Source organism: Myotis davidii, unplaced genomic scaffold, assembly GCF_000327345.1.
Source record: "Myotis davidii unplaced genomic scaffold, ASM32734v1 scaffold165, whole genome shotgun sequence".
Lineage (NCBI taxonomy): Eukaryota > Metazoa > Chordata > Mammalia > Chiroptera > Vespertilionidae > Myotis > Myotis davidii.
In genome coordinates this window covers 34,591-46,634 of record NW_006296316.1, presented here as the reverse complement: position 1 = coordinate 46,634, position 12,044 = coordinate 34,591, and the positions used below count along the sequence as shown (strand labels likewise).

The window sequence follows — 12,044 nt, the reverse complement described above, 5'->3', positions numbered from 1 at the left end:
GGAATGCAATTCTGGGTGATCCTGGTGATGTGATCAAAGTATTAAAGAAGTCTCCGTGCTTGGTAAGTTCATCCATTGCCCTTATTCTAATGAAACATAAGAGATTGCCCAAACATGCAATCACAAAGATCTTCACTACATCACTTTTCACAATATCAGGAAGTTAGAAATACTCTAAATCTATACTAAAAAAGGATAATATGCTAATTAGACCAGGTCGACTGGACATCTAACTTCCTTCCAGACAAAGCCATGGTGGCAGGAGCTGAGGCAGAGGCAGTTAGGGGCGATCAGGCCAGCAGGAGAGCAGTTAGGGGGTGACCAGGCTGACAGGGGGCATTTAGGGGGCAATCAGGCTGGCAAGCAGAGGCAGTTAGGGGGAATCAGGCAGGCAGGCAGGCGAGCAGTTAGGAGCTAGTGGTCCCGGATTGCGAGAGGGATGTCCAACTGCGATTTAGGCCCCATCCCCCTAACTGCTCCACCCTCCCCCCCCGTGCACAAATTTCATGCACCGGGCCTCTAGTGTTCAATAATAGGCCATTAATTTAAAAATTATGGCAATCTAGTAAATAAGAAAAGTATGTGTGCATTAAATATGATATTGTAGGAGATTTTATTACATAAAAATGTTCCAAATATACCAAGTGAAAAGTGCAGAATATAAATAATGCATAAGTTATGATTCCACTGAAACCCACAAGCATTCAAAGACACAGAAGCAAAGGAGCCCACATCACTATAGCACTGACCTGCAGTAGCAGGATCATGAGTGATTTTTATTTTTTTAAGATGTTAACATTCTTCCTATATAAATATGAATTTTAGTTTTAATATAAAGTAAGTTTTAAATTTGTTTTAATCCTCACCCTAGGATTTTTTTCATTGATATTTTTAGAGAGAGTGGAAGGGAAGGGGAGAGACAGAGAGAGAGAGACAGAAACATTGATTGGTTGGACTCCAACCTGGGTCCAGGGATTGAGCCTGCAACTGAGGTATGTGCCCTTGACCAGAATCTAACCTGGGACCCTTCAGTCCAATGTTCTATCCACTGAGCCAAGCCAGCTAAGGCAGTTTAATTTTTTTAAGTGAGGCGTTCAGATAAAGTCACTGGCTCCCAAAAGTGCCTGCCCATTGAGACACCTGGGGGCTCTTGATGAGTCTTTCCTGAGCTTGGTGTGATCCCAGTGATCAGCCAGGCTTGGGCCACTAGGCTAGCTCAGTTCTCTCTCTGGTGAACATGTAATTCATTTGCAGCTATTGCTAAAAGCAGATTCTGATCCCCTCGGTCTGGGGTGGGACCTAAGACTCTGCATTTCAAACTCGCAACCAAGGGACAATGCTGCTGGTCCCTGGGTCACACTTTGAGTAGCAAAGACGGGATGATCCCCCAGCCTAGAGAGGCCCACAGCAGCATGGCCTGGATGAAGCCCACCTGATGCTGTGCTCTCTCAGCCAAACTCCGGGGGATCCTTTGGTTATGGCAGCAGAAGTATACGCATCCAGGTAGCTGTGCCACGGTCTGGCTGGGGCAGACCCAGTGCAGGGCCCTATGTGAAGCTGGACCAGCAAGACTCCCACAGTCAGTATCAGCTCAAAGAACCAGCAGAAATTCAGGGCAGCTGAATCCCCTGGAGCCCCAGAAGCCTCTAGACCTGGCATAGCCCCAAATCCCAGTGTCTCCCCTACAGGCTTCCACATCAGCCCCTGCCTGAGTCCTGGATGGAGTGAGAAGGAGGGAGAAGTCGTGGCTAGTCCATCAGGGACCCCAGGGGCCTTGGTCCCTCCCAGAGTGCCACAGACTCCATCCCCAGAGCTTTTCCTTCTCTTTTGCCCCCAAGTGGCCTTTCACTGGACTTTGTCCTGTACCCCTCCCTGAACACCATTTCTGGCTGTCACAGAGCTCATCAGTTCTCCTGTCCTGGGTCACATACCAGCACCAAATAGACCCGGACATCCTTCACGCTATTTGCACACCATTCCCATCCTATCTGCTCCTCGGTCTCCTACACATGAATATGTTTTCTAAGACCCACATTAGCTTCTGTGGCACCAAATCTAGACTCTTTCTCAATCCTCTGATAGTTGGCCACTGCCCCTGGGGACCCTTGGTGTTGACTGCCTCCCTTCACACCTCTCCATGTCCTCTTCTCAGACATTGTAGAGTCTCCCTTCCTTCAGGAGTGTCCCTAACACTGGAAGCCACAGTCAAAGTCCTAAGCCCTTCTCTTTCATTTCCCAGAGAGTTTCAATTCACCCATTTCCATAACTGCAATGATCATGTTAGTCTACACCCCCAAGTCCAGACTGAACACCCCAGTTTATCTCCAGCAGCTACAGGACACCCCCTTCTGGACATCTTGCCATCACATCCAACCAAATATCTCTAAGATCAAATAGATCATCTCCTGCCCACACACCCCCAGCCCATTCTCCCTCCCAATTTCATTTCTCCCACCTACAAAATCTTCCTCCAACTAGTGAGATTCAAAAACCTGAGGGTCATTGACCATTTCGCCCACATCTCTTGACTCTATGTTTGATTTATCAACAAGTTCTGATAGATTATTCTTTAAAATGTAACTTTGTTTTCTTAACAGCCATTAGACCTTGCCTGTATTCCTGGGTTTTCTACCTTCAATCCAGACCAACATAGACTCATCTTCTAAGCACTGCTCTCACATATCCCCACACAGCTCTGCAATCCCCAGTGGCTGCCCTTTCACCACCCTCTGGCCCAGATCTACTCGTATGAGCATGTCTCACTTCTTCATGGACACTGAGCCATCCCTCCAGGCATATGACTTCTTCCTACCTCCCAATGGGCACACTCAGGGCTGTCTTTGCTTTCCCTGCCTCAAAAGTCATTCCTCCTCACTGCCGTCCACTATGACCTATGGCATTAGGGTCACTGAACATGGAATCATTATCTATAGGTTAAATGTCTAGTTCTGCCAAATTAACTGGCATCTCAGAGTAAAAAGTCATACAAGTTCACTTAACCGCAACCCTCAGTTTCAGCATCTATAAAATCATGAAGTTAGAGTATGTGATTATTAAGAATCAGATCAAACTATCTATGATGCCGTGACTCAGAGTTTAATAAATCTTTCCTTTACCATCGCACCCTACTCTGCACTCCTATTAAATTTCACTATATTGTTTATTGTTCTAGCTACAGACATTTGTTTCCCTTATAAAAATTAACACGATCTTGCAGCCATAAAGCATGGCTTATAGCTCCCTCCAACCTCCTCCTGACACAAATGGTGTCCATGGGCAGGACACAGAACCATGCAGCGAATTTAAATGACAAGGTGGGCTCAAGACCTAGTGCTGTTACTCATTCGTATTCAACCTTGGGTAGTCCCCTTTGTCCTGGGCCTCCAACTTACTATCATTGGAATGAGAGTCTGGCCCAGGCAGTACTTTTAAAAACTAAGTTTTACACTGAATTTTTACACAGAAACTTGAAAGTAAAATGGGTAAAGGGGGCCTGCTTTTGCTGAGTCAAGGTGTGATGAAGACACCAGAACATGTGAGCATTGCCCTTGAGCACTAGAGTAGGCGCTGGGGTATCTCTAAAGAGCCCAAACCTCACCAAGCACTACTGAACACCACTGGCTTAGAAAATTCCTCTGGCATTACATTCTAGAGTCTATAGCTCTAAATAATAACATTATCTTGATTCAACTTAACCTATAGTTTCTCCTCCAATTCCTTCTATATGCCCTGGGACTTACCCAGCATCCCATGGTGTTCTATGGATAGAACATCTTGTCATCCAGAGAGTTGCCAGGAGCAGTTAAGGAAGGGGCCAGATTGGGGATGTTGATAGAAGGGAGAAGAAAATAGAGAGAACATTGCCTGCCCACCACTGACCTGCAGATCCTCGGTGCCTGGAACCACCAACTGACTTCTCCAGGGCACCTGCCTGGGTTTATACTGTCTGATCTGGTGGGTTGGGCCTGCAGCATCTTTAAAATTGGCTCCAGGATGGGGAAGAAGAACCTGGGGATTTCACAATGTCTACAGCAAGTACGGGTAATGAGAAGGTGGGGGTATTAATGAATGTTTGTTTGCAGAAGCCCAGCGCTGGGCCCCTGCTTATAGCTACTGTCATTGACACTGTTATTGGTGGTTTGGGCCACTAGATAAACAATACTGGGGTCAGATGTCCTCATGTTGCCTTCCCTTTGGTACCCATGGGCTCCATTCCAGGCTTAAAGGTGGCAGAGGCAAGAGGAGTGAGTGCAAGGAGCCTAAAGGCAGAACGACCTCTGATGGCTATCCACTCACAAGGGACAGAACACTTAAGTGTAGTGTTCTCTGGGGACCAATGCCTTATTGTACTTCTTCATCTCAGGACATTTGCAAAGTTCCATGCAGGGCTCAGGGAGGAAGTGGGAGAGGTCAGTCTAACACCCAGTAACCTGCAGAATGAGACAGAAGAGAAGATGGGCAGGAACAGGACCAGATTTCTGTTTTCTAAGGCCAGCAGTCATTCTTGACCCCCTCTCTCAATCTCTTGCCGCTCTGTGTAAAGGGCCAGAGCATGGGGTATGATTCCAGGTAATCAGTGAATTCACACTGCTATGTGACAGACGTTCATTACATGGTCCCTGTTAAGTAACTTTGCAGTCCAGCTGGGGAGCTAAGTCATAAACACTTGAAAAGACAATTAAGAAGACCAGGCTTCAATCTGTGGGGCAAGGGCATATTGTGTTGGAGACAATACAAATAAACACTTTCCTTGAGTGAGAAACCAAATTTACATAATTTTAAGGGTCTTAGACATGACACAAGGGGTGCTACAGCATCCCTGAGTAATAAGCTAAGCAGGCTCTACTTCAATACCTCCAGGGCCAGAGACCTCACAACCTCTTGGAGAAACCCTAACAGTGTGTGTGGTCCTTATGGTTAAAATTTTCAAGTCACACAGGCAAAACATCTCTGTCCATTCACTGGTCCTGCTTGCGTGTCCTGGAATCACATAGAATGAGTGTATTCTCCTACTGACAGGTCTCGGAGTGCTTGAGGACGGCTCTTCCTGTACAGCTTTTTCAGGATATGAGCCCTCAGCAACTCTGCTGCTTCCCTGAGACATGGTCTGGGACCCTCTCTGCTCTTCAGGACACACTATTGTCCTCAGTGATGACAACTGGCACAGGCTACATATGTCATGGGTATATACTGCTGTACATACTGGCAGAGTCTGGGGGCTTGTGCTGAAATAGAAAAAAATCTAAAGCCATGAGACCTGTTTCATTTGACTGTCATGATGCCAGGGCCTCTGGTTCATATACATAGCATTTTACATTCTTTTCAATCAACATGTCAGCTTGTATCCAAAACCAAGGTTTGGCTATTTGGTGCCACAAAAGCGAAACTTGTGATACTGGTGCTGGTGAAAAAGGAAAGGTTTATTCAAGTGCTAGTCACCTGAGAAGATGGGGGACTCTTATCCATAGCCCATCCCAACATCTCAGTGCAGAGAGCATTTGTATAAGGAGGGAGAGGGAAAGCAGAACAAGACCAAGGAGATGGTGTTGAAAAGTCCCCTACATGCAGATCAGTGCAGTCCATTCCAATAAGGATCTTGGTCAAGTGATGGTCTGGTGTGCATCATCCTGGTTTCACGTCATCCTGGTTTTTCAGTTGAAGGTCAGGGATAACTGAAGGTTGGAGTCTGTATCTTCTAAAGTTAGTTACTATGATTCTTATATAAACATGCTGTTTATCTACAAGCAATATACCAGAGTCAGCATTTACCGAAACAATGTCAAAAGAATGGTGGGGTGGTTGCAATTCCCCTGCTACATGCTCATCCATGTTAAATCCCTCTTGAATTTTATCATCCTACAAATGATGAAGAGCCACTTCAGGCTGTAGAAGCTTGAAGGGATTTCAGCTGCTCCCTGAGGGTGGAGCAGCTGAAATTTAGATGGAGGAGGAAAGAGAATGTGCCAGAGTAAGAAATGGCTTCCACATCCCACTCACTGGATTCCAATTGCCAAAGATTATGCAAGGTACTTGGAAACAAGCTGATGCAGCCTTGACTTTGAGGTCAAATTAGGGACCAGAGACCCCAAGTCAGCTTACTACAATGGGGGGTCACATAGAGGAACACGTAAGACAATGTCAGAACAGATGACCAAGGGTCTCAATTCAGCAGATGCTCCTCAGAAGAGGTGACAATTAGGGACCATGGCTGGGCCTGTGGGCACAGAGTGTGAACTGGATCTACAGAAATAACCTGGTGCCTGGAGCCATGTTCTCAGCACTCAGGCCTGGGAGGCTGTGGCTGAAGGTCTAGGAGGCAGACCCTCTGGCCTGGTCACCCCTTGTTAGTCCTCAGTGGAACCATGCTGGTCTGACAGGTGAGGAGCAGGTGCAACACCTGGCTCAGATTTGAACCCCTCCCTGGCCTCTGCTCTCATTCCCAGGGTTTAGGTGGGAACACTGGGGCCACAGTCCTGGCACGCATGGCTGGAGGTACAAAGGTAGTCAAGGAAGAACTAAAACTTGCAGAAACAGAATATTTGGCAAATTTAATATGATCAACTTTTAAATAGAGCATTTAAGGAAGTAAAGGGGCCAACATTCACTTTGAGAAGGAAAATGAAAATATTGGAGAAAATCGCAATCACAGTAAAATAAATGCATTTACTTCTCTTCCCTGTGTATTAGTCATCTATTGCTGCCTGACAAGTAACCCCCAAAACTTAGTCACTTAAAGCACCAGGTATTTATCTTCTTGCATGGTCTTGGGGGAGGGGGTGCCTACAGCAGCTTAGCTGTGTCACTATCCTCCCAGGTTGCAGTCAGCAGCGTCATGGCTGCCTGACCAGGGCTGGAGGGGCTATTTCCACGCTCCACGTAGCTCTTGGCAAGAGGCTTCATTTTTCACCACTCGGGTCTCTATTGGCTGCTTACAACATGCAGCTGCTTCCCCAGCTCAAGGGAACAAGGAAATGAGAGAGACCAACGTAGAAGCAGTGGGAGTTTCAGAAGTGGCACCACGTTCCTTCTGCCATATTCCACTGGTCACAGAGAGGGCTGGTGCAATGTGGGAGGGGACGCAGTGTGTGGACCCCAGGAGACTGGACCATTCATTCTCCAGGGCTGCCGTGACCAATTGCCACAGACTTGGTGGCTTAACACACCAGGGAAGTGCTCTCTCTCAGCTGGGGAGACTGGCAGGACAATACCTCCTCCTGGTGGGTGCCTTGGCCACGGCACTCCTGCCTTATTATAGCTCAACTCCAGTCTCTGCCTCAGTCTCCACACGTTCTTCTTCCCTGGGCCTCCTGTTCTTACCAGGACAGCAGGCATATTGGGTGAGGGGCCCATCCAATACAGCATGGCCTCAACCAATTGCACCTGCAAAGGCCCTATCTCCAAATAAGGGCACAGTCTGAGGTTCCCAGAAGGACACGAATTTAGGGGGACATACTCAACCAGCACTGGAGACCCTGGGAGGCTGAATCCCATACCCTGAAATCTCAGGGACCGTGGCCACTCCCAGTCAAAGTGCAGGGTGTTCTCTCTGTCGGTTCCCTCCCCAGGAGACTCCAGCCACAGGCACCCACTGGGCCCTCCTTCCCAGCCTGCTGAGATCTGACTGTCGCTGCTGCTGACCAAAGCAGCAGAAGGCAAGCACCCGATCTCACTCCCGGGAAGTGGGAGCCGAGGACAGCTAGAAATGATGTCTGCTCTGCTCACCTCGAAATTAATTCTTCTGATCATGACACCGGTAATCCATCTTCAGTGTGGAACAATTAGAATATACAAATAAACAAAAGAACAACAACACGAGTGTCACCTTGATACCAGCAGCCTGACATTGCTAAAATTGAAGTAAACTCTTAAAGACTTTTTCCTATATTTTTAATTAAATATGTATTTTTAATTAAAATGGAATTATAAGCTATGGAACTGTGTAACTTGCTCTTCTCGCTTACTGTGTCGAGAGCATCTCCATGAGAACAGACACCAGCACCTTGGATTTTAATTGTACCTTGGGTTTCAAAATGAGTGACTGCCTGCCCATCCTCAGTCTTCCGAGCTGGAGCCACGCCCTTGGGCACCACCACCCTGCTAGGCCGATGGTGAGAGTGTGATGGTGGGGATGGAGAAGGCACATATGATGGCAGCTGAATTAAGGGAAGGGGAAGGAACTGGGCCTTGGGTCCCTAACCCTTGACTCTGCACAGGGGTGGTAATGGGACCCCATGTGGGCAGCTGGTGGCCCTAATAGGCTCAAGTTGGGACGGGGCTGGCCTGTGGGGTTCAGGGGCACTGGGTAAGGTACCATGAAGCATGAGGATTCCCACCACTCCCCTTTTTTACCTCGTGTCATTTTTGCAAGGTTCCACACCAGGAGCGCCACCCAGCAGGGAAAGAAACGGAACTAATTGCCAAATCTAGAAGGATTTACCCAAACTGGGAACCAGGAGAAGGGAGAGTGGCCATGTGCTGAGTCAATCAAGTGGGGGCCCGAGAAAAGGAGCGTGGTCGCCTGGGCCTCCTCCTCCTCCACTCACCCCTGCGGGCTCTGCCCCGGGGTTCTGGGAGGTGGGTTGCCCTAGTCACATTGCTGGAAGTAGAAGTCCATGATGGGGGGGTCCCAGCTGGCATCTCCCGGGAGCTGGCTGAGCCTGAGAGGCTGGTCCGCTTCGGGCACCGTGCAGAGGAACCAGCCCGGGAAGGCAGCCGATTCGAACCTGGAGGTGAGCCCCGTGTCCCGCCTATAGAAGGTGAAGCCTCTGGAATCCTTGGGGCTGCGGTAGAGCTCCATAATGTCCACTGGCTGCAGGCAGAGGGCACGGCAGGCGACGGGTGTGAGTGGAGCGACCAGGAGGGCTGAGACGAGGGCTTGGGACACAGGGCAATAACAGAACCTGGTGGGAGAGGCGCTCAGGAGCCCGGCCCCAGGACTCCAGCATCGGCTGCTCAGGGGAGCCCACAGGACTCACCTCTAGTTTCAGAGTCGGTTCCTGCCCCGTCCCACACGACAGGCACTGGCTCCCTCCCTGGACGCCCAGGATGACTGGAGAAAGGCTGTCGTCCAGAAACCGATTAGGGACAACACTGATCTCCTCGCCTAGAGGAAGGAAGCCAGATGCAGAGGCCTTGCCTACCTTCCCTCCCACTTCCCCTCCCACGTCGTGGACTTTGGGGAGCAGGTCTCTGTGAGGCGTGCTGTCCCCAAGCTCGGCAGCTGTCCTGTGGGGAAAGGTGCTCGCCTGCCAGCTGCCCGGAAGACATCAAGGCACACAGCACATCCCACACCAGTGCCCACCCTCTTGCCCACGATCAAATCCTCAAGCCTCCACCAACCCTCACAGGACATCTGACCTCCCCATTTAATGCCCTTCCACACTCAGCTTCTCCTCAGTGACTTGGACATCTTTCTACCCCCAGTGAGATTCCCAAGAACAGGAGAGGGTCTCAGTCCTCTGTGCCATTCCTCCCACATGCACATACGTGTGCACACAGGCACTCAGAGATACATGTGCATGCACACACACAGCCTCACAGAGGGTCTGCCTGGCTCCAGGCCTAGGGAGTGTGTCCCAGGCGGGCAGGTGAGGGCTGTTGCAGAGAGAAGGGCCTGCCACTCACAGTGTGTGGCAGCACAGAATGAGTAAGCACCAGGTCAGGGGTGACACCAGCTCTCAGGGTCCTGCCACTCTGAGTGACCAGGGGTCCCCTGGCACAGAGGGGACCCAGGGCAAAGGGACAGAAACCCACCCCTTACGGGAATAAAGGCCCAGGGAGCCTGCCTAGTCCTCCCAGCACTGGCTCCCAGGAAAAGGATGTGTGGCCTAAGTCCAGCTGTGAGGGCAGGACAAAGCGTTCGTCTTGGAAAACAGTCCCACCTTTGCACAGCGGTGCCCAGTGGCACTGGGACACGTGTCTGGTGTTGCAGGGAGGTGGCACTCTTTTTGTCCTTGCGAGGAGCCTGACTTCAGGATGCCCTGGCTACTGTGTCAGGCCTGGGTCTCGCAAGGCTGTTCTAGGCCCTCCCAGTCCCTCCCCGCAGAGCAGAGCCCTAGGGAAGAAGGGTTTGTGGTCACCCACCTTTCACGGCCTTCCCTGCGTGCACCCCCCCGGCCAGCAGCTGGTTATCCTGCAGATAAAGCACCTTCAATGCCGCATCCTTCATTCTGGAACATCAGGACAATGACACTCAGCCAGGGAAGGAGGGGTGTCCAGCTTGCCCGGCTCCAGAGTCCCCCAGTGCCAGGCACTGTCCCTCTCTGCCCACTGTGCCAAAGGAATGGCACGACCTTCTTCAAACCCCACTGGCCCCACAGCCTCCCACTGAGTCTGGGGTTCTCTCCTTCACCCTATTCAGTCTTTCCTACACCAAGCAGCCCCTCATGTGTCATGTTGGAAAGTTAGAGTCCCGAGTCCCCTTCCTGCTCCTGCTCTGCCACCACAGCTGTTGATTCGCAGCGGACAAGCCGCTCGCCCTTGGGCCCGGTCTGCCCATCACAAGCTAAGCTGGCGAGTTAGACATGCCCGGGCTCTCCCAGATGAAAGCCCGCCCTCAGTCATCACTGAAGACATCAGGGGCTTCTGCTTGGCCACAGATGCCCTGCTACCGTCAAAATGTCTTTACATGTAAAATGCTTTCTTTTCCTTTTCACATGTGCTTCTCATCTGTGAACTCAGCTGATTATCTGGTGTCCTGGGAGGTGAAGGTTTGTCCAGCGGGGGTTCATGACAGCAGGGCTCAGGCAGTCTCCTGACTTCCTCTCAATATGGACGCAGGAGGCTGCAGCTCCACACAGGGGGCCCCCTGTCCCTCTGCCCACAGAGGAGCCCCCTGAGGGGCTGCCCGATGTGTTTTAGGCAGCGGGGCGCTGTTCACAATGGCCCACGGCCCACCTCACGTGGGGAGCTGGAGCTCCAATGGGCCAGGCCCGTCCCTCCCAGAAAAGGCTGGACAGCAGGCACCTGCGCTGTCCCCAAGGACACGGCCAGCCCCGAGGCTCAGATACTCACCGGAAGCACAGGGCCCCACTCAGAACCATCCTGCCCTTCAGCATGCAGAGCCGAGTCCTGTCGTGAAATAACTGGTGTTAGGAGGAGACAGGCTGAGCTGGCAGGGGCCTGGGGAGCAAGCAGCCTCCAACCCCCAGCATGTGAGCAGCCCCCACAGAGCAGGGGATCCTGGTCTGGGGTCAGGAGAGAACCCCAGTCCTGCTGGGAGGATGAACTGGGCTCCCGGGGACACCTGAGAGCACTCCCTTCTCCCACGGAGCCACCGTGTCTGCCTGCTCCTGTGGGGACCAGGGCAGCACGGATGCCTTGCCTTTAATAACATGCCAGGGAGGGGCCTGAAACTGCCCCAGACAGGACAAGCAGGGTTCCCCACATGGTTCACACCCCTCTCTCTCTCCAAGGGAAGGAAAGTTCTGGAGACCATCTTCCTCCCAGCAATTCTGAACATTTCCGGGGTTTCCGGCTCCCCCTGAACACTGGGTTCCTGGACCTCAGGCCCTTCCAGACCCAAAGGTGTCAGTGCAGAAGCAGCTCAGGGGAAGTAGACTAACAACCCCCGCCCCTCCTTCCTTCCTCCCTTCTCCTTTCTTACCTCCCTCCCTCTCTCCCTTCCTTCCCTCCTCCCCTCAATCCCCCAGGCCTGTGGAAGGTGCTGGAGGTGGGGCTCTCCTGCTTAGATGTTTAAGTCTGCATATTCATTATAGAAAAACTTGAAAATCCAGGTCAACAAAGAAGAAAAACGTGTGCCTTGTCTTGGCTACCAGAGCACGACCAGAAACCCCATGCGCACAGCTTTTCCCCTGCACATGGGGAGCTGCCCACGGCCTTCACACGCCTGTATCACAGGCCCTACCCTCCTTTCAACCTGCTGCTCATGTAGCAAAACCCCACAGTACCTTGCTATACCCAACGCAAATAATGATGTCATCGCATTAAACAACTGTTTAGTACTTCATTGTATAGATGCAGCATGTACTTATAGTAATCAATCATTATTAGTCCTTTGTATTGTTGTTATTGTCATTTGCTAT

At 50.9% G+C, this 12,044-nt stretch overlaps 1 protein-coding gene across 1 annotated transcript; it reads right to left on the bottom strand.

Moving 5' to 3' along the window:
• Positions 1–8,462: 8,462 nt before the first annotated feature.
• On the bottom strand, positions 8,463–11,112 carry IL36RN (interleukin 36 receptor antagonist). The gene is made up of 4 exons (XM_006771332.2): positions 11,014–11,112; positions 10,084–10,169; positions 8,976–9,103; positions 8,463–8,809 (listed from the first exon to the last, which is right to left on the bottom strand). Exons 1-4 carry the CDS (start codon positions 11,055–11,057, stop codon positions 8,585–8,587), a joined length of 483 nt encoding a protein of 160 aa, XP_006771395.2. The 5' UTR covers positions 11,058–11,112; the 3' UTR covers positions 8,463–8,584.
• Between the last annotated feature and the right edge of the window lie 932 nt (positions 11,113–12,044).

Excerpts from the sequence above, each read along its gene's own strand:
- IL36RN (XM_006771332.2), bottom strand. The coding sequence starts at position 11,057 with ATGCTGAAGGGCAGGATGGTTCTGAGTGGGGCCCTGTGCTTCCG. Across the intron at positions 9,104-10,083 it reads CGCAGGGAAGGCCGTGAAAG|GCGAGGAGATCAGTGTTGTC; the intron begins GTGGGTGACCAC and ends TCCTTCCTCTAG. Across the intron at positions 8,810-8,975 it reads AACCGACTCTGAAACTAGAG|CCAGTGGACATTATGGAGCT; the intron begins GTGAGTCCTGTG and ends CTCTGCCTGCAG.